At 36.1% G+C, this 21,071-nt stretch overlaps 1 protein-coding gene across 2 annotated transcripts in view; it reads right to left on the bottom strand.

The window, feature by feature from the left end:
- The window catches only part of GMDS (GDP-mannose 4,6-dehydratase), a 605,111-nt gene that overhangs the window by 324,210 nt on the left and 259,830 nt on the right, over positions 1 to 21,071 (bottom strand). For both annotated transcript variants that reach the window (XM_002922834.4, XM_034660419.1), the window contains exons 5-6: positions 5,153 to 5,345; positions 4,241 to 4,345 (exon numbers count right to left, since the gene is read on the bottom strand). In XM_002922834.4, the coding sequence (XP_002922880.1) occupies positions 4,241 to 4,345; positions 5,153 to 5,345 (298 nt within the window). The remainder of the gene's footprint in view (positions 1 to 4,240; positions 4,346 to 5,152; positions 5,346 to 21,071) is intronic.

The raw sequence follows: 21,071 nt of genomic DNA, 5'->3' as shown, positions 1-21,071 counted from the left end.
AGAGACATGTAAATGAAAGAGATACAGAATTTCAAGTTTGGAGAAACAATATGAGAGGAAAAAGCTTTTCAGATACATGGGCAATTTTGTGCAATTTATTCATAAAGCAACTATCACTTTAATTTAAAAAACAGTACATTTTTTTATTTTAAAAAAGTTGAGTGCTTATGAATAAAAGCACCTTGGGAATATTTGTTATAGAATACACAGTATTCACAGAACATGATATATATCATACATTTTCATCTCTTTATGGACATATAACTCAAGAATTTTAACTATTATTCATTATTAATTTGTAGTAAATGTTACTCAAGTGCCTCCATTTCATAAAAAAGCAAACCTAAGGCAGGAGCATATCAACCATCTTGCCTTAATTGAAAGAATGACTGCACGGCTGTCTGGGAAACAGAGCCCAAGTCTTCGAATTACTGGCTTTATTCTCTACAACAATAATCTCCAATGGATAATTCTGTGCCAAACACAGATGATCCCAACTATCTTTAGAGGCATTATAATCTTCTCATGACAAAGCAAAATAAGTATACTTAAAGGGAAAACCATAAAGGGGGAGCATGGTGGCACAGTCAGTTGAGTGTCCCACTCTTAGTTTTGGCTCAGGTCATGATCTCAGGGTCTTGAAATGGAGCCCCAAGTCAGGCTCCAAGCTCAGCAGGGAGTGTGCTTGAGATTCTCTCTCTCCCTTTTCCTCTGCTCCTTCCCCTGCTTGCACACGTGCTCTCTCTCCCAAATAAGAAAAAAGAAAAGAAAAGAAAAGAAAAGAAAAGAAAAGAAAAGAAAAGAAAAGAAAAGAAAAGAAAAGAAAAGAAAACCACAAAGTATTTGGAATAGAGAAAAGACATACGATACAGTAAACAATGTAACGAAAAGTGTCAAACTCAGGAGGGAGGGCTGCTGTAATGAGCTCCGCTCCTAATCTTCAGTCAGTTCTAGTTTATCTGATTCTACACCTCAGTGCTTCAACAGAGCACAACAGAACCCCAACCAACCCAAATACTTCAGGAATTCTGTTTATGGATGGGTTAGCTATTGATTCTTCTTGACTTTAATATTTATTGGAAATCCTTTGCATAAAACTATCTTGCTACCTTGGGAGAAACAAACCCAACTGAAAGTTTCTTGATGTTGAGGACTAATTATTCTATAGGTGAGGCCAGCAAATGTTTTCTTACAGGGCCAGACGCAAATATTTTAGGCTTTGCAGCCCACAGGACTCTACTGTGAAAGCAGCCATAGACAATATATACAGATGGATATGGCTGTCCTCCAATAAAATTTTATTTACAAAAATAGGCGGGTGGGTTGGATTTGGCCCTTGAGCCATTATTCCAACCTCTGGTCTAGAATACCTTTATGTTAAAAAATACTTCTTCCATACTTTTTAAAGTTAGAAATTCTCATGGACTGCTATTCCTGCAGTCACAAGGGGCCTTGTCATATATTTTTCATTAGAGAAAACTACACATCCCAAAAAAGGCTGCCTCAGTTTGGGCTCTACTATTTGGGCATTTGTGCTAATATACTTTAGAACTAGATTAAGGTTTACCACTGCACTATCTAAAAAGAGCATTTGCTCACTGTGATAACAGGGCAAAAGAGGACTGATATATAAATGTTCAACCTGCTTAAGAAGATAAATGAACTTAAGGTATCATAGCAGACTAAAATGATTAATTAGAAATGCATTTTATCTATTTATTGAAGTATATCAGGGTGAATCATTACTTCATAATAGTTTGCTTTCAGCTATACCCTTATGCATGACACCAGTAAAATAACATTTATTTAAAACTTTTATATAAACTCCTACTGTTCTCTAATTCAGACTGCCTACCTTTCAAGTCAGTAACGTTTTACTAAAACATGAAATATTCATTCATTCATTCATTTAAAAATATTTATTGAATGTTTATTAGTAGATAGGTACTGTTTTATAAGCTGAAGATTCAAAAATATAATACAGACCTACCATTAAGGAATTCTCAGTCTGGCAGAGAATCTCTTTGGAAAATAATAACTGTGACAAAACGATAGTATTATGGTAGGATTAAGTTAATATGAAAGTTAATTTCCAACTTTCAAAAAATACTCTAAGTATTAAGTATTAGATATCTTAACAAATAAATATTATGTCATTTCCACATATACCCCTATTATTTTTCATTATTTGATATTAAATGAAATAAAAAATGAGATACTGATTTTCAGATATATAATAAAACAAAGCAGAATGGTGTATGCTACAAGGTCAAGTTTTTTAACAAACATTTAACAAAAGCCCTCTATGTAGAATATTGTGTATAGAATAATCCTGTCTGTATTTTTAAGATAAAGACACTTGGAGTGTTTTTGAAGGCGTTTTAGTGGGCTTGAGGACAGAGCTGGGAGTCAGTAAGAGGGAATGAGAGGGAAGAAAGAAGTATTAATTTTAAAATAATTTTTTAAAGAGGTGTTTAACAGTGACAAAGACGAAAATTAGTCCTCATTACAACATATGCAAATAGAGGATTTTTTTTTTTTTTGAGGGAAGGTCGTATTTAAATGTACCTTTTCCTTCTGCAACTAAGAATGATTTTCCCTATCCTAACCTGATCTAAAACAATTGGCTTTTACTTATTTATTTTGTTTTGTAGGTAGAAAAGTTGAGAGGGGAAAAGCACAGAAACCCAAACAATGTGTATAAACATGTTTACGAGGAAAGAGGCAGAACTATCTCTTATGAACAGGTGCCTTGAGCATCCTGCATACCAAATGCTGTGGGCAAGGAGAGCTAAGATCTTGCTTTTCCCTTTTCCCTCTACTAAGGACACCCAGAACCACAAAATTAATTAAAGAAATCTTTCTGATTGCTTGTTAAGTTGTTTTCTTTTGGGGCAGCAGGCATGACAGACTGGGTTCTTATGTTTTGACAGCATATCATAGGAATTTTTAAGTTCTGCAATTATAAAATAAAAATGTATTGACATTAAAGATACCTTTATAAATCTGTCACTTTACTCTTTCCTCATGACTTGTAGGCTAATTATGTAGCTATATAGTCACATAAAATTTCATTGAAAAAGTTATAAGCATTACTATTTGTTGGACACGAAACAACTTATAACATTGGACTTTTCATTGAGTCTCAAGCTAAAAGGCTACATGATAGTAAAATTTCATAAAATATCTTAGAATTAGATTGTACAGATAATTTTCACTTTGTGAAGAGTACACGTTTTGTAAAGATTTCTCATGCTTCAGCAAATCAGAAATAATGATAAGAATACACATTTTCTTATTTAAAACCTAATATTTGGAACAGAAAAGCTAGCATGTTGCTAACAGTCTCAACAGCAACTCTGAAAAACAAGACAATACAAACAAAATATGGTTTTCTGGAAAAAAGTGATAATGATTCTAAATATAAGCACTGATTTCAAATTTATTTTAACATATACTCTAGAAGCACAGTAATTTCTGGATGTCTCTTTAAATGGAATATAAAGGAAGGATACTGAATATCTAACGGACTCAAAGTAAAAATATATATAGGTTCTACGAGTTGAGTCTACGTGCGCAAGAGTGACTTCTGGAAACAAGCATTAGTATACTACATATTCCTTTCCACTCATTTGGAAACTTCCTAATACTTAGGTTGAAAACGTGCTTGATAAGACCTCCCAATGAAAATGGTAAAATAAGAGCACTGTTTAGTTTTCATGTTGAATAAAAAACCTAGCAAACATACTTAGTAATTAAGTCTGGATTTACATTTCTTCATTTACCACTTCTGACATTCACAATATAGTTGACCCTTGAACAATATGGATGGGTAAGGGGTGGTGACCCTCCATGCAGTAGAAAATATGCTTATAACATCTGACTCTCCCAAATTTAACTACTAATAGCCTACTGTTGAGTAGAAGCCTTACAGATAACATAAACAGTTGATCAACACATATTTTGGATGTTATATGTATTATATACTGTATGTACAATAAACTTAGCTAGAAAAAAGAAAATATTGAGAAAATACATTTACAGTACTGTACTATAAAAAAAATCCATGTATAAGTGAACCTGTGCAGTTCAAACCACTGTTGTTCAAGGGCCAATTGTAGTTAAAAGCAGATGTGAAGTTTTCCCCAGTCTATACAGTACGTATTCAGAATATAACATACAACTTTTTTAGTTATTGTTAAAGTGTGAAATTGTCTTGTCTACTAACATATGTACTGACCTCTTCTGGGACTCTCATGATTGAAGAGAATGCCATTCACTGCAAAGAGATTATATGCCTCCCGGAAGTTCACCACAATCCAATAGGCATAGAGTTTAGCTGCCCCTGTTGGAATAATTTTTTAAAAGCAAATAAAAGACAATGATTATTATAAAAGACAGTGTCTTATTATAAAAGACAGTGATTTTTACTCATCTTAAACAAGTAACATCTTGCAAAAATTACTTTGTAATATATTAAGTTAGAAAAAGATATAAGACAAAACCAAAGACTAAAGGTTTCTTTGCCAGTCAACCATGTGCACAAGAAAATATTTAAGATTTTTTTTTACTTCTGTAATACCCACAGTTCTGTCTTCCACAACCTAACTGATTTGATGATAGTGTGTGCAATGTATCAAGGTGACCTAAGGTCTTATTTCCTTTTTCCTAGTTTTAAGGAATTAGAAAGTGAAAAAAATATGAAATCTTAATATTCTAGAGGCTTAGAAGTTTGATCAGTGAAGTCTTTACAAATACACAAGATGTAATAAACCCCCTTTAAAAAAAAAAAAAAACTGAACCCAGGGAAACTTCCACTGGGGAAAAAAAAACATGAAAGTTATCACTTTAGCAAATCTCACAATAGTTAAATAAAAAAAAGTCATGTGGGTCTATCTGTATGGAAGGGCTAGATAACATAACACTGAAGTGAGTAATTACACCCTGGAAGCAACAGCACCGAGTACTTAGAGTGAGCAGTGTATAACCTTATGCTTCCCAGTGTCTAGTCATTTTAGTCTAATCTTAGTGTTAATCTCACAGTCAAATGACTTAAGGCGAGAGACAGGAATGGAATTAAAGCAGAAGCACACACATGTCCCATGCCAAGAGAACATGGCGCATGCACAAGGTTGTACCCATGCATTCTCACCATACGGAGACCGAGGATAAAAAGGAGTAGTCTCCTTCTGGGGTATTTCTTGCACTTTCCCATAGAGTTCACTTGTTGAGGCTTGGTAGAACTTCACAGAGTTGATAAGGCCACAGGTCTTAACTGCATCCAGAAGCCGTAAAGTGCCAACTCCATCAACATCTGCAGTATATTCAGCCAGGTCAAAAGAAATCTGGAAATAGCAGGTGAAGACAGTACCACATTAGGGTAGCAGCAACAAAGATGCTGACAGTGGTAACAAACACATCTTACATTTCACACACTTAGAAATGTTATGTTTGTGACAAAATACTATTCTCTAATAGCAGAATAAGAGCATGAATGTCATCTATTTCTACATCAAATGGTTGAAAAATATCTTAAATACCTATTAATTATCTATGGTAAAATGAAGAACAATTCTTGTTTTTTAAAGGTTTTATTTACTTATTTGAGAGACAGAGAGCAAGAGAGAGAGAGCATGAGCGGGGTGAGGGGCGAAGGGAGAAGCAGACTCCTCGCTGAGCAGGGAGCCCGATGCCCCACCCCCGGCCTCTAGGGTCATGACCTGAGCTGAAGGCAGACACTTAACTGACTGGCCACGCAGGCGCCACAATGAAGAACAATCCTAGGCCAAAGTCCCTAAGGCGGTGTTTCTCAAAGTGCAAACCCCTGCTCCTTAGAATCATCTGGGGGGTTTCTAAAAATTCAGAATGAACCAATCTCTTGGGGATGGAACCCTAGGAAATCCACATTTATAGTAAGTCCCAGCTGACTTTTACTCTCAGAGAAGTTTGAGAACATGTGCTTTAGACACAGTTGATTTTTAAAAAGATTGCTTTATTTTCTATTTTTAACTAAAATATAAGAATTACCTTTTAGTATATTACATGTATATATAATCTTTTCATTATGAGACACATTGAATAGAGTAAGATGCTAATGTATAGAATTGAATAATTTCCAAAAAGAGGGTATTAAGGAATAATTCAGTATTCTGCAGTTTCTTAACATATTCCTTAGAAATAAATGTGACTGATATGTTTTTTTCTTAAATTATTTCTAAACATAATACACAAGTTGACCTAATATTAAAAGGTCCCCAAATATTAAGGCTGAAAATCTTTGTCCCTGATTTATTTGCAGGCCAAATACAGCTGGGCATAATGCACAGATGCTTCCCTGCTGCCTGGTGAACGACCTCAATCTTCACCTGGAAAAACCCTGCTCTGGGGCAAGAAGGTTACTGACCCATTTTGTTGGTAGTCCTGAGTGTCACCTGGGCACAAGCTGCTGCCCTGTCTATGCATAGGATATCTAGGGAACTTGGGTGACAGCTGACCGCTGACCTGACTCAAGACCACCACATGCATGTCATCTAATAAGCCTGTCAGTAAAACTCACGGCAGCTGTGAGATAGAACAGGATAAAAGTATGTTTTATCCCCAATCATTCCAACCTAACAAAGCACAATTTGGGGTTACTTTATTCTTTTCAAATAACAGTTTACTGCAATAAAATTTACATACCATAAAATTCACCCTTTTAAAGTTTATGACTCACTGGTTTTTTAGCATATTTACAGCATTGCGCAATCACCAGAATGGGTTCGTCGTCCCCAAACAAAATTTGGTACCCATTAGCAATCACCTGCCATCTTCCCATCACACACCACAGCCACTAATCTACTTCCTGTATCTATGCAGTGATCTATTCTGGATATTTCATATATATGGAATCATAATATGTGGCCTTTTGTGACTGGTTTCTTTCACATATCATATTTCCATTTCTCTTGGACATGTACCTCGGAGTAGAATCATTTGTATACAACATGTAACATTTCAAGGAACTGCCACGCTGCCTTCTAAAGTGGCTGCACCATTTCACATTCTCGCCCGCAGTAATGATGGGTTCTAATTGCTCCACACCCTACTCAATATTTCACTGTGGTCTGTCTTTTTGATTTTAGACATCCTAGTGAGTGTGAAACTGTATATCACTAGGGTTTTTTTGTATTATTAAGGTATAATCGACATATCATATTATATTTGTTTCAGGTGTATGTAATGATTTATGTATGTATCATGAAATGATCACAATAAGTCAACATCCATCACTACACAGTTACAAAATTTTTTGATAACTTTTAAGATCTACTCTCTTAGCAACTCACAAATAATACAATATTAACTACAGTCACCATACTATACATGTTCATGACTTAATCACTTTACAACTAAAAGTTTGTACCTTTTGACCACCTTCACTCATTTCACATACTGTCCACCACCTCCACTCCCTTGTTTCTGGCAACTCTGTATCTATGAGTGTGTTTGTTTTCTCCACTCCGTTTTCATATTCCATATATAGGTAAAATCATACAATAGTTGTCTTTCTCTGTCTGACCTTTTTCACTTATAATAACGCCCTCAGGGTTCTTACATGTTGTTGCAAATGGCAGGCCTTCTTTCTTCCCTATGACTAATATTCCATTGTGTGTGTGTGTGTGTGTGTGTGTGTGTGTGTGTGTCACATTTGCTTTATCCATACTTCAGCCATCGATGGACACTTAGTTTGCTTGCGTATCTTGGCTACTATGTCATGCTGCAATGAACATGAGGATGTAGCTATCTTTTCCAGTTAGTGTTCTCATTGCTGGATCATGTGGTAGTTCTATTTTAAATTTTTTGAGGAAACTTCATACTGTTTTCCATAGTAGCTGCACCAGTGCCTTCCTCTATTCCCACCAGCAATGCACAAGGGTCCCCTATTCTCTACATCCTCACTAACACTTGCTCTCTTTTGACTTTTTGATAATAGCCATTCTAACAGGTGTGAGGTGATATCATTGTGGTTTTGGTTTGCATTTCCCTGATGGTTAATGATGTTGATCAACTTTTTGTGTCCCTGTTGGCCATCTGTATGTCTTCTTTGGAAAAATGTCTATTCAGATCTTTTACCCATGTTTAAATTAGATTGATTTGGGTTTTTTGTTTGTTTATTTTGCTGTTGAGTTGTATGAATTCTTTATATATTTTGGATATTAGCCCCTTACCAGATACATGATTTACAAATATTTTCTCCTACTGAGTAGGCTGCCTTTCCATTTTGTTGACGGTTTCCTTCGCTGTGCGGAAGCTTTTTAGTTTAATGTAGTCCCACTTGTTTATTTTTGCTCTTGTTGCCTTTGCTTTTGGTGTGGAATCCAAAAAATCATCACCGACACCAATGTCAAGGACCTTACCGCCTGTGTTTTCTTCTAGGAGGTTTATGGTTTCAGGTCTTGCACTCAAGTCTTTAATCCATTTTGAGTAAATTTTTGTGTTAGGTGTAATATAGTGGTCCAGTTTAATTCTTTTGCATATGGCTGTCCAGTTTTCCCAATACCATTTATTGGAGAGACTGTCCCTTTCACCATTGTATATTCTTGAAGCTTTTATCATACATTAATCGATCATATATGTATATTGATTTATTTCAGTGGTCTTTGTTCTGTTGCACTGACCCGTGTCTGTTTTTATGCCAATACCATACTGTTTTGATTGCTATAGCTTTATAATACAGCTTGAAATCAGCAAGCATGATGCCTCCAGCTTTGTTCTTTCTCAAGATTTTGCTTTGGTTATTAGGATTCTTTCAAGGTTCCATATAAATTTCTCTTTGTGGTTTTGATTTGCATTTCCTTGATGACTAATGATGTTAAACATCTTTTCATGTGCTTATTAGCCATTGGTATATCTTATTTGGAAAGATGTCTATGTAGAAGTTTTGCCATTTTTAAGATTGGTTATTTGTCTTTTTATTATTGAGCTATAAAAGTTCTTTATATATTCTGGATAAAAATCTCTTACCGGCTACATGGCTTGCAATTTTCTCCTGTTATGAGAGTTGTTTTTCACTTTTTCCCCCAGATTTATTGAGATATACCTAACATATAGCATGGTGTAAATTTAAGGTGCACAAACAGTTTTCACTTTCTTAATGGTGTCCTATGAAGTACAAAAGTCCAATTCATCTAATTTTTCGTTTGCTGTTTATGCTTTTGGTGTCATATCTTAGAATGCTTTGCTTAACTCGAGAACATGAAGATTTACTCTTATGTTTTATTCTAAGAGTTTTATAGTTTTATTTCTTAATTTTAGGTCTTCAATCCAGTTTTGGCTAATTTTTATGTATGTTATAGGTTAGAAGTCTGAATTAGTTGTTTGCACATGGATGTCAGGTTACCCCAGCATAATTTGTTGAAAAGGCTAATCTTTTCCACTGAATGGTCTTGGTATTTGGCCATTTTGTTCTCAAAAAAAGCTGTGGCCCCATATTGAGGGGACAGTGCACTGAGTGGGCCTCAGGAGATGGGGGTGTCAGGGCTCTGCTGTCAGCTCTAGAGCAGACCACTCAACCACCCTTCCCAGCTGTAGTTTTCTCATAGTACAGTGCCACAGCTGTACATTTATAGGACACTTTACAATTCAAAAGTGCTTTTGTTGGAGCTTTATAACAATTCTAGGAGGAACAGAAAACAGTCCTGAGGTTCAGGGAGGATTTGATAAAAGTCACACTAAAAGTAGGGAGCAGCAAATCTGGGCCTCTGTTCCTGGAATGGTGCTCACCACAAAAGCAGGGCTTGGCCTTTCTGAGGTTCAGGCTGTAAGGATGTCATGAAAGCCTCAAACTCTCTGACAAGAAACAGAAGTACACATATGTGCAAGTGTACATGCACCTGGAGTTGCCGTGTTGCCTACATTTTCTAAGGATTCATGAACTGCAGAGGAGAAAACCTTGAACTAGATGACCGTCAAGACCTTTCTAACACTAAGGATCCACCAAGCCAGTATTCAAATCTTTTTTATGTATGCGTTCATATCCAATCACATTTGGAGTCTTTTGATGGCATTAGTCAAGTTTCAACAGTGAAGAGAATGTTGGGTGTTTTTCCTTTTGTTTGGCTATTTTTTCATTTAGATACATAACTATCTAAAGAGCTATACGAAAAGAAAAGGTAGCATATGTTGAGTACTCAATATTGAGCACTTTCTCAGCATTTTGCATATACCTATTATTTAATCCTAACAACAATTAAGTGCTAAAAGTGAGGCACAGAAGGCTGCAGGCAAGTGATGAAGCCACATACTAAACTTCTATTGAATGTTACATATATTATACAATTGTATGTTATATTCACAGTAAAGCAAGAGTTCTTGTGTAAATGCCCCATCACTGGAACACAGCACAAGGAGACTTTGCACAACTTAAAAGCTACTACTAATGCTAGAATATCCAATTTAGACAATTAATAGGTCCTTATTCAGAGGATATAAATCATGGAAAAGAACTGAAAGCATTTAGGCTGAAGAAAGTAAATGAGACAGGGGAATGGGAATTATAGGGCAGGAGGGTTCCATGTATACAGATTTTCAGGCAAGTTCATCAAGAATTAAGCATATGTTTGATGTTCAAAATGCTGGAGAACACGATTGGCTAATAAAATCTAATTGCTCACAAGGTTTTATAATATAAAGCAACAAATTCACTGACCTCCATTTAAAAAAAAAAAATCAGACTAGTACTCTCGCTGTAGCTTGGTAAACTTCTCATGGTTACAAATAGGATTCTGAAATACACCAAAACATCAGGGGTCTGGAAAGTTACATACAGTCCAGGGGCCAAATCTATTCCCATGCCTGTTTTTGTAATAAAGTTTTATAGGAACACAGCCACACGCATTCATTTATATGTTTTCTATGATGGTGTTCACGCTACAACAGAGTTGAGTAGCTGTGACACAAATATATCTTCCACAAAAATGAAAATATTTACTATCTGGCCCTTTATGGAAAGAGCTTTCTGAGCTCTGAACTAAACCACAGTTTTATCTTGGAGCCAAGATTAAATAATTAAAAATGTCTGTCATTATTTCTTCCATATTTCCTCAATATTATAGGTTGAATATGGAGTCTGTTTCTGATCATGAACAGAGCTGCTTTTACAGAGGCATGGAGGCTCAGTTAACCATAGGGACTTACTACCTAAGAAGAACAAAAAAAAAAGGCTGATAAACCCAAGCCTACACAATCACTCCCTACCTTCCCCTTCAAGAAATATTTTCTTCACTTGACTTCTAGAACCCTACCTTCTTCTAATTTTCTTCCACTTCACCGGCAGCTAGGCTCTTGTGCTGTCCTGTCAACTCCACCCCACCCTGAAGCTTGGTGTTGGAACTTTTCTCCTTCCCATTTACCATGAGGTGTCTCAGCCCAGGGCCTCGCATCAGTATCACTGTGCCTGTGCCCACAAAGGTCCATCTCTAGATCTGCCTTGCCCGGAGCAGCAGCCCCCCATTTCTTCCTGTCTACTTGACGTGCTTCATATCATTTCACACTGAACAGGCTCAAAACAGAATTCTGGACGTTGTCACCAAAGTTCTTCCCTTGGCTCTCCTTCCCTGTAAATGGTACCCATTTACCTACTGTTCAAAACAAAAACGTGGGCTTCATGGCTGACGCTCTGTTATTCAGCGTTCACAGAAATCACTCTTTTTCCCACTTCCATCTGCAGCATCCTTATGTAATTTGCCATCACCTTTCGCCAGGCCTACAGCAGTAGCCTAGTGACTACTAGTTCAACTACAGTCCTCCTTCCACTTGGCCCCCAAGTACTTCATCTCATTGCCTACTTTTGTCTCTCACTAAGGACCCTGTTTCTCTGGCCATTTTGCTGTCCCCAGACTAGTGCTAACTCTTGCCTCAAGCCTTTACATTTGTGTCCCCTCTATGTTTGCTTGCTCTTCCTTCTTCAATATCTCTCTTCTTCATTCCCTATCTCTGTTCAAATGTCACCCCTCAAAAAAGCCTTCTTTGCCTTCCTCTCTATCTAAAGCACCAATGCTTTGTCATCTCTATGTTTGTCCAGGCCTGCATACTGCTTCATTTCTTCTTCATTTTAATATTTTACTTTACCTGTTTACTTATTTATTATCTATCTCCTCCATCAAATGGTAGGCTCCTTGACGGCAGGGATTTTATCTTATTCTCTATAGTATCCCTCATGCCTGAAACATTGCTTGGCATAGTTTTGTTGAATGAAAACAGCATGTAAGCTAATGAGAAATTTAAATGTCAAATATAAAATACCAAAATAAAAATATAAAAACTAGTAGAAAAAAAAAACTGGGCTATCAGAATGATAGAAAAGGTTGATAATTTAATAGTACTGAAATAGGTAAAATTTCAAAAAGCAAGATGGACAAAACTCTATATAAATTTCAAAGCTTTAGTATAACAACTATGACAAAGGTTTAATGGTTAAACACTACACTATATAAAGAGGTAGATTCAGAGTAAAGGAGAACCATCTCAGATCATAATTAAAGAAGTCTGTAGGAAAAATGGGTTATTGAAATAGCCAAAGACTTTGTAGTGGGATATACTCATCTGTAACACACTATCAGGATGGCTTCAGAGAAGAGTAGTAAAGCCTTACAGAACCACAGAAGTATTTAGAGTCAAAGGAAAATAGTTAATTCAAGTTCAAATATAAAGCAAATTGCTCTTATCACATTCAAAGACATAAAAAGATATCCTCAGAGTTATCCTCAGTCATATATGAGTGGTAAATCATGGCCTTTCTTGAAACAAAAACAAACCTAAAAATGGTCCCTAAAAGTCTGTGTGGGACCCAGACAGGAACTGAAGGTATGCATTGAAATTTTACACAGACTGCAGATTGAAATGTAAATTCTAGAAGTGTTTTAATTGTTTCAGACTATTATCATAGCAAGCCTTGGTTCACTGCACTAGGCCTCATATCAAATAAAGCAAATAATAATGATAACTCCACTATCCTTAAAGCCTCTTGCATCTTCAAAGTCATTATAAATACATGTTCATTTTATAACAACATAAGAATTGAGCAGAGCTGAAGGAGGACACTCAAACCCAGTAGGACAGAAAAATGTATTGCTGATGACAATTAAAATGTTATTAATATCAGATTATAAGAGAATATGAACTGTGTTCAATTAGTAGAGTGGTTTCCATATGGCAGTGATTGGAATGCTCCCATTTTTACCTATTATAAATGATCACCAAAATTGAATACTTGAGGTCAGAAATGTCACACTTTGTGATTCCTTACCCAAGAACATTCCAGCCCTTGAACTGGAGACCTTTCCTGATATTGCCTGAGAAACTGCTGATTAAGAACCATTCTGAAATTTTTCAGGTGAGGCTCACTCAGCGTTCAAACTCATTCTTAGGTTGATCCTTATTCTTTTATGCTGACTAGTTTCTCTTTTTCATAATGAGAATACTTAGGGAATAACCCTGCACCAAACCTTAGTTTAGGATTTAATTTTTTTAGTCTGTAGTGATGCAGATGGTTCTAGTCACCAGAGAATGTCCAGTGTGAATAGATCATCAAAACTATCCCACAGATTCTCCCTCATACTTTCTCTTCCTTCAAAACACAGATTAAAGAGCACACGTTTAGAATTCTGAAATCTACTAAAAGCAAAAGCTGAGATGAATGAAAAAAACAAAAATAGTCCCCGCTGCACATATACACTAGATTGCAAGTTTCATAGGGGCAAGGGCCTTGACTATTTCTGTTCACCATTAAATTCCCTAGAGTGGCACACAGGTCAAAATGCACCTAAAATTTAAAAATGAAAAGCTATTTGAAGAAAAGCTCTACTTACTTATAACAAAATAAATGAAATATATTTAACTACCCTACAAATACTAACAGAACTATTATCTTCTAAAGTAAAATGAACTGGAAAAACATATTTCAAAAACAATTTAGTAAGGAAAAATATGTCAAAAACAGTAGGAGAGAATTTCATAACAAATTGATGAATAAGGCCTCACTTCTTACAGGTTTTTCAGCTGAAACAAAAAGAAAAATTTATGGAGGAATTTAAAGAAACACAAAATTATTTGTAATATACGTTACCCTAGACCACATATGTCATTTGCCTATCTGGGCCCTTATGGTTCAATGATGCTGCCTACAAGTCCCACATGACTTGGCCTCTCCAGCCTCACTCCCTACTGCCCCCACACCAGCCCTACTTAGGGTCCTTCAATGCTCACAGCAAGCCCTGCCTCAGGGCTTGGGTGTTCACTCTCCCCTCTACTCAGAACATTTTGTCCCCAGATATTTGCATGGCTCGCTCCCCTCCTTTCATTCCCTCACAAGGCCTTCCCTGACCTTGCCATCTAGAACAAATAATTCCTTTCACTCCATCTTCTCACTGCATGCTTCTCTTCAGAGTACCCAGCACATCCGACTGTAATGAAGACTGCTCATGTCTTCATTTGTCTAGCTGGCCTGAAAGCCCTCATGCTTCCTACCACTTAGAAGAATCCCTGCCACACAGAAGTTGCTCCAAAAATATTACTTGAATGAATAAGGTGGCATTAAAACTGAAGTCTGGTCATGTAATTCCTCAATGACCTTATTATACAATTAACAATGCAGTGAACTTCACATATGCAATATATGAAATTTTTAAAATCTCAGTGAATGAGCCAAAGTTTCCTGAATAAAAATGTTGCCTCAGAAAAAAGATTGCTGTGGCAAAAGAACCAGACATGGAAAAAGATAACCGGAGACCAGAAGAACATTTCCTCTAACATAAGCACCTGCACGATTTTACCGTTCCTCAAGACTTTGAATCTACAAGCAAAAGTTATTAATCAATGAGAACAATTAAACATTACTTTCCACCGTGAATCACCATTCTCAGCAGAAATCCAGCAGAAATCCAGCAAAGCTGGCATTTACATAGCAGCTAGGACTTGAAGCACATCTATTTTAATAGAGCCACAATAAGAGTGTGGATCCAGAAGACTTGCAAGTCAGTGGGTGGAAAAGGGCTTCCTTGAGGGGATCCAGAGAGGGTGCATCCCTCTTTTAGAAGCACCTTCCCTAAGCAGGGCAGCATGTCCTGATTATAGGAAATACAAAGGTAAAAAGACACAGACCCCTGTCCTTCTCACCTGCTTTACGGGTAATGGATGCAATACGGACTAAGAGAGGCATGGCTGAGATGTGTGTGCAACCAGGTAGGGGATAGGGACTTAAAGGAGGTGAGAGGACAATGAGAAATCAAAGAAGGGATCAGGGCTGAGACGGCCTACATAAGCCAAGGGCAGATGGGGGGATGTGAAGCATTCTAATGGATGGATCAGCAGGAGCAAAGGGAGGGAAAATGCACTGACCATGACTGGGAAATAACAAGTCTCCAGTTTCAATGGAGAAAAGGACAAGAAACAGAAGGTACTTGTTCTGTACACACCAGTAGAGGCCTTTGCAGAACAGGCTTCCTATGTGGGTCTGGAGTTTGGTCAGCAGGCACTGAGGAGGCAACAATGGTTCCAGAATAGGATCATTTCTACCAGGGCTTCTCGCTGTGCATGACAGTCCTAGTCTCAGCTCCATTTGCTCCCAGCACAGCCAAGGCCCAGTTCGGAAACTTGTATTCCTCACATTTATAAACCTGATTTTAAACAATTTTTCCTTATTCCACTGTACTTACATTTTTGTTCAAAACCTTGATGATTACAAATTGTGGCATCAAATAATCATAAGGTTATTACTTCACTGAAGTGATAAACTCCTGCCAGACTAAACAAATGTGACATCTTCGTTTACCTTTGGATGCTCAGTGTAAATTAATATGTAGTTTCCATTTATTTTTTGAAATCCTCTGAGTAAGGACTCCCATAGGGAATCAGAACTTTCATTATACAGAACAAGGGAACGATCCCTAGACACACCATGCTCTATAACAACTCTGATGAGAGTCATTGCAACACCACACCATTTTTGTCTGTTTCCACTTCCCACACTGTAGGGACCAGAGTTTTCCATGTGTCATCCTTATTGCTTACTACCAAAGTAAGGTATGAAAAGATCTGTTGAACGAATGAATGACTAACATTAATTTTTTTTCACAAGTTAACATTTTTACCCATAAAGGCAAATTGAAACTTACACAAATCAGAGTAGAAAAGACATATGGTACTCTACTCTTGGAGTTTTCTGGCATTTTTGCTTTCTTGAAGAGCACAATTCCTGTTGCAGAAGGTCAACCGCACTGCAATGCCTTACAAAATCTTATAACTCCTCCCATTTACTAATACCAAAAGGAAGCTCAGCTATCCCAAGGACATTCCTTCAGTCTGAAAATCTTCATTTCTGAAATGGGTTTTTTCCCCCCACTTCAGCAATAACACCTCAATCACAATACTTTGCCATATTCTGTATCCTCCAAGAGTATCTGATCCCATTACTTAAAACATTTCTTGATTTCTCATTTAAGAATGGCCACAACTTGATAAAAAGAAAACACTAAACAAGTCTCTTAGTTTTGTAGAAAATCTTAATTTAAAAATACTTTGTGACTCCATTTATCAGAAATCAGTTGTATCAGACAATTTTTTCTTTTCTAGTTTACAGAGTTGTATCAGCTGGTGATAAACACAGGAAAACCTGTCAGGATTTTTATATGAGAAAATAGAATCAGAAGTAATTAACCATTTTTTCAAGAAACTTGCAGGTATTCTTTACAGATAAGCAGAAATAACCAGCAAGCTTGCTTCATGAAATTCATTATATTGGGACGCTTAGCCAAGGTCCACAAGGTCTATGGATAGAATTCAAGAAGGCACATATTCATTTGCGTAAGAAAAATATAAACTTTCATTTTTATCAAATTCTATCTGAAATTTAGAATTTCTTTCAATTTTGAATATAAGCAAAAATCTTTGGTAGTAATAGCACCACATATAACTTTTCCACCAATGGATATGATAGACATTTTTATACTACAGCATAGCTGCTATAAAGGTCTAAAGTACCACTTGTGCCAATCACTGCTTTGAAGTCACTGTGGGCACTTCAGGTCTCATTATATAATGTATCACATCACATTATTACATCACAAGCCTGGCTTTTAAATATTATAATATTAATATACGAATATAATTAGTATCCTTTGTAAACCTAAGTGTTTTGCTTTATACTTTTCAAAAACATTACTCTGAGAGCATCTATAGGCTTCACCAGACTATTGAAGAAGTCATGGCATAAGAAAAGTTAAGAATGTCTGCTGTATACCCAGTGATATCACAGAGTATTAATATTTCAGAATGTGGTTAAAGAAGAAAAGCTCCATCTAAGAGAGATCCTATGTTAGGCCAGAAAACAAATTTAAGAGGACTGAAATAATATCAAACATCTTTTCTGACCACAAAGGAATGAAACTAGAAATTAATTACATGAAGAAAACTGAAAAATGTGGCAAATCAACAACATGCGTCTGAATAACCAATGGGTAAAAGGAGAAATCAAAAGAGAAACAAAGAAAAAATACCTTGAGACAAACAAAAATGGAAATGTAACATACACAGTTCTAAAAGGTGAGCTCATAGTGATAAATCCCTATTTCAAGAAATACAAAGTTTTAAATAAACAACCTAACTTCAGCCTCAAGGAACTAGAAAAAGAAGAGCAAACAAAAGACAAAGTTTGTACGAGAAAGGAAATAACAAAGATTAGAGTAGAAATAAATGAAATAGAGATTAAAAAGTCAAGAAGAAAACAGTAAAGATCAATGAAACTAAGGGCTGGATCTTTGTTAAAGATAAACAAAACTGACAAACCTTTACCTACACTCACCAATGAAAAAAAGAGAGGAATCAAATAAATAAAAAATGAAAGATGTTACAACTGAAACCACAGAAATGAAAAAGAATCATAAAAGACTAGTATGACCAATTAAACAACAACAAACTAGACAACTTAGAAGAAATGAATGAATTCCTAAACACATACAACCCACAGAGACTGAATTATGAAACAGAAAATCTGAACAGATCAATTATAAAAGGAATTTGAATCAGTAATCAAAAACCTCCTAAAACACAAAAGTCCAAAAACAGATGGTTTCACTGGTTAATTCTGCCAAACATTCAAAGAAGCGGGGAAAACTTTTCCAAATACATTTTACGAGGCCAGCATTACCCTGATACCAAAACCAGACAATGATGCCACCTAGATAAATAAACAAATGGCTAATATCCCTGATGAGCACAGATGTAAAAATTCTCAAAAAAATATTAGTAAACTGAATTAGCAAACTGCATTTTAATGATTATTAAAAAACTTACACAACATGATCAAGTGGGATTTATTCCAGAGATGCAGACACAAGGATTGCTCAACGTCAGGGTATCAGTGAATGTGACACATCAAACTAACAAAATGCAGGATAAAAATCATATGATCATCTCAAAAGATTCAGAGAAATCAACTGACAAAATTCAACACCCATTTACAATAAAAACTCAACAAAGCGAGTAAAGAGGAAACGTACTTCAACATAATAAGGTCATATATAACAAGCCCACACCTAAAATCAGACTCAGTAGTGAAAGGCTGAAAGCATTTCTTCTAATATGAGGAATAATAAAAGGATGCCCACTTTTACCACTTTTATACAACATAGTATTGGAAGTCCCAGCCAGAGCAGTTAGGCAAGAAAAAAAAAAGTCATCCAAATTGGAAAGGAAAAAATAAAACTATCACAATTTGCAGATGATATGATATTATATGTAGAAAACCCTAAAGACTCCATCAAAAAAAAAAAACTGTTAGAACTAACAAATTCAGCAATGATGGGGGATATAAAATCAATACACGAAAATTTATTTTGTTTCTGTACACAAATAACATACTATTAGAAAGAATAATTAAGAAAACAATGCCATTTACAATTGCATCAAAAAGAAGAAAAAACCTAAAAATAAATATGACCAAGGAAGTGAAAGATCTATATACTGAAAACTACTAGTCACTGATGAAAGAAATTGAAGAAGACACAAATAAATGGAAGGTATTCCATGTTCATGGACTGGAAGAACTAATAAACTACCCAAAGCTATATACAAATCTAATACAATCCCTATCAAAATTAACCGGTATTTTTCATAGAAATAGAACAAATAATCCTAAAATCTGTATGGAATCACAAAAGACTCATAATAACCAAAGCAGTCTTGAGAAAGAACAAAACTAGAGACATCATGCTTCCTGATTTCAAGCTGTATTATAAAACTATAGCAATCAAAACAGTATGGTATTGGCATAAAAACAGACACAGATCAGTGCAACAGAACAAAGACCACTGAAATAAATCAATATACATATATGATCGATTAATGTATGATAAAAGCTTCAAGAATATACAATGGTGAAAGCAGTCTCTCCAATAAATGGTATTGGGAAAACTGGACAGCCATATGCAAAAGAATTAAACTGGACCACTATATTACACCTAACACAAAAATTTACTCAAAATGGATTAAAGACTTGAGTGCAAGACCTGAAACCATAAACCTCCTAGAAGAAAACACAGGCGGTAAGGTCCTTGACATTGGTGTCGGTGATGATTTTTTGGATTCCACACCAAAAGCAAAGGCAACAAGAGCAAAAATAAACAAGTGGGACTACATTAAACTAAAAAGCTTCTGCACAGCGAAGGAAACCGTCAACAAAATGGAAAGGCAGCCTACTGAGTAGGAGAAAATATTTGTAAATCATGTATCTGGTAAGGGGCTAATATCCAAAATATATAAAGAATTCATACAACTCAACAGCAAAATAAACAAACAAAAAACCCAAATCAATCTAATTTAAACATGGGTAAAAGATCTGAATAGACATTTTTCCAAAGAAGACATACAGATGGCCAACAGGGACACAAAAAGTTGATCAACATCATTAACCATCAGGGAAATGCAAACCAAAACCACAAATGAGATATCACCTCACACCTGTTAGAATGGCTATTATCAAAAAGTCAAAAGAGAGCAAGTGTTAGTGAGGATGTAGAGAATAGGGGACCCTTGTGCACTGCTGGTGGGAATAGAGGAAGGCACTTGTGCAGCTACTATGGAAAACAGTATGGAGTTTCCTCAAAAAATTTAAAATAGAACTACCACATGATCCAGCAATTACACTCTGGGTATTTATCCAAAGAAAACAAAAACATAGGGGCGCCTGGGTGGCTCAGTCAGTTAAGCAGCTGCCTTTGGCTCCAGTCATGATCCCAGGTTCCAGGATTGAGCCCCGAGTCAGGCTCCCTGCTCAGCAGAGAGTCTTCTTCTCCCTCTCCCTCTGCCCTTCCCCCCTGCTCATGCGCGTGCTCTTTCTCTCTCAAGTAAATAAATAAAATCTTCTAAAAAAGAAAAAGAAAAAAAAAGCAAATTCAAAAACATATATGCACTCCTACGTCATTGCAGCAATCCTTACAATAGCCAAGATATGGAAACAAACTTAAGTATATATCAATAACTGAATAGACAAAGAAACTATGGTATACAAACACACACACACAGAATTATTCAGCCATAAAAAAGAATGTAATCTTGCCATTTTTGACAACACGTATGGGACCTTGAGGGCAGTAAGCTAAGTGAAATAACTGAAGGAGAAAGACAAATGCTCTATGATCTCACTTATACGTGGAATCTAAAACAACAACAACAGCGACAAAAACCAAGCTCAGAGATACAGAAAACAGACTGCTGGCTGTAAGAGGACAGGGCCTGGGGGTGGGGAGACAGGGAGGGCTAGAGGGGGTTTGAAGGGTGGAGGAAATAGATGAATTGTTTGGGGTTTTTTTGGTTAACTAAATTTAATTTTTAAAAAGAAGAAGAAGAAAAGCTCCGAAATCTCTCAGAACCCCTATCTAGCCCATTAATAAGCTCTGATCAGCCATTCTGGATTCTGGATATATATAACCTAAAGCATTACTATTACATCTTTTTATCCTATGGTCTAAAATATTCAATAGATTCCTGACCTTGATGACTAAGTATCAAAACTATGTGAGTACACTAAGGCATTA

The sequence above is a fragment of the Ailuropoda melanoleuca genome, chromosome 5 (assembly GCF_002007445.2).
Source record: "Ailuropoda melanoleuca isolate Jingjing chromosome 5, ASM200744v2, whole genome shotgun sequence".
NCBI classification, from domain to species: Eukaryota; Metazoa; Chordata; class Mammalia; order Carnivora; family Ursidae; genus Ailuropoda; species Ailuropoda melanoleuca.
The sequence above is the reverse complement of the archived record's forward strand: the minus strand, read 5'-3'. Positions and strand labels throughout refer to the sequence as shown.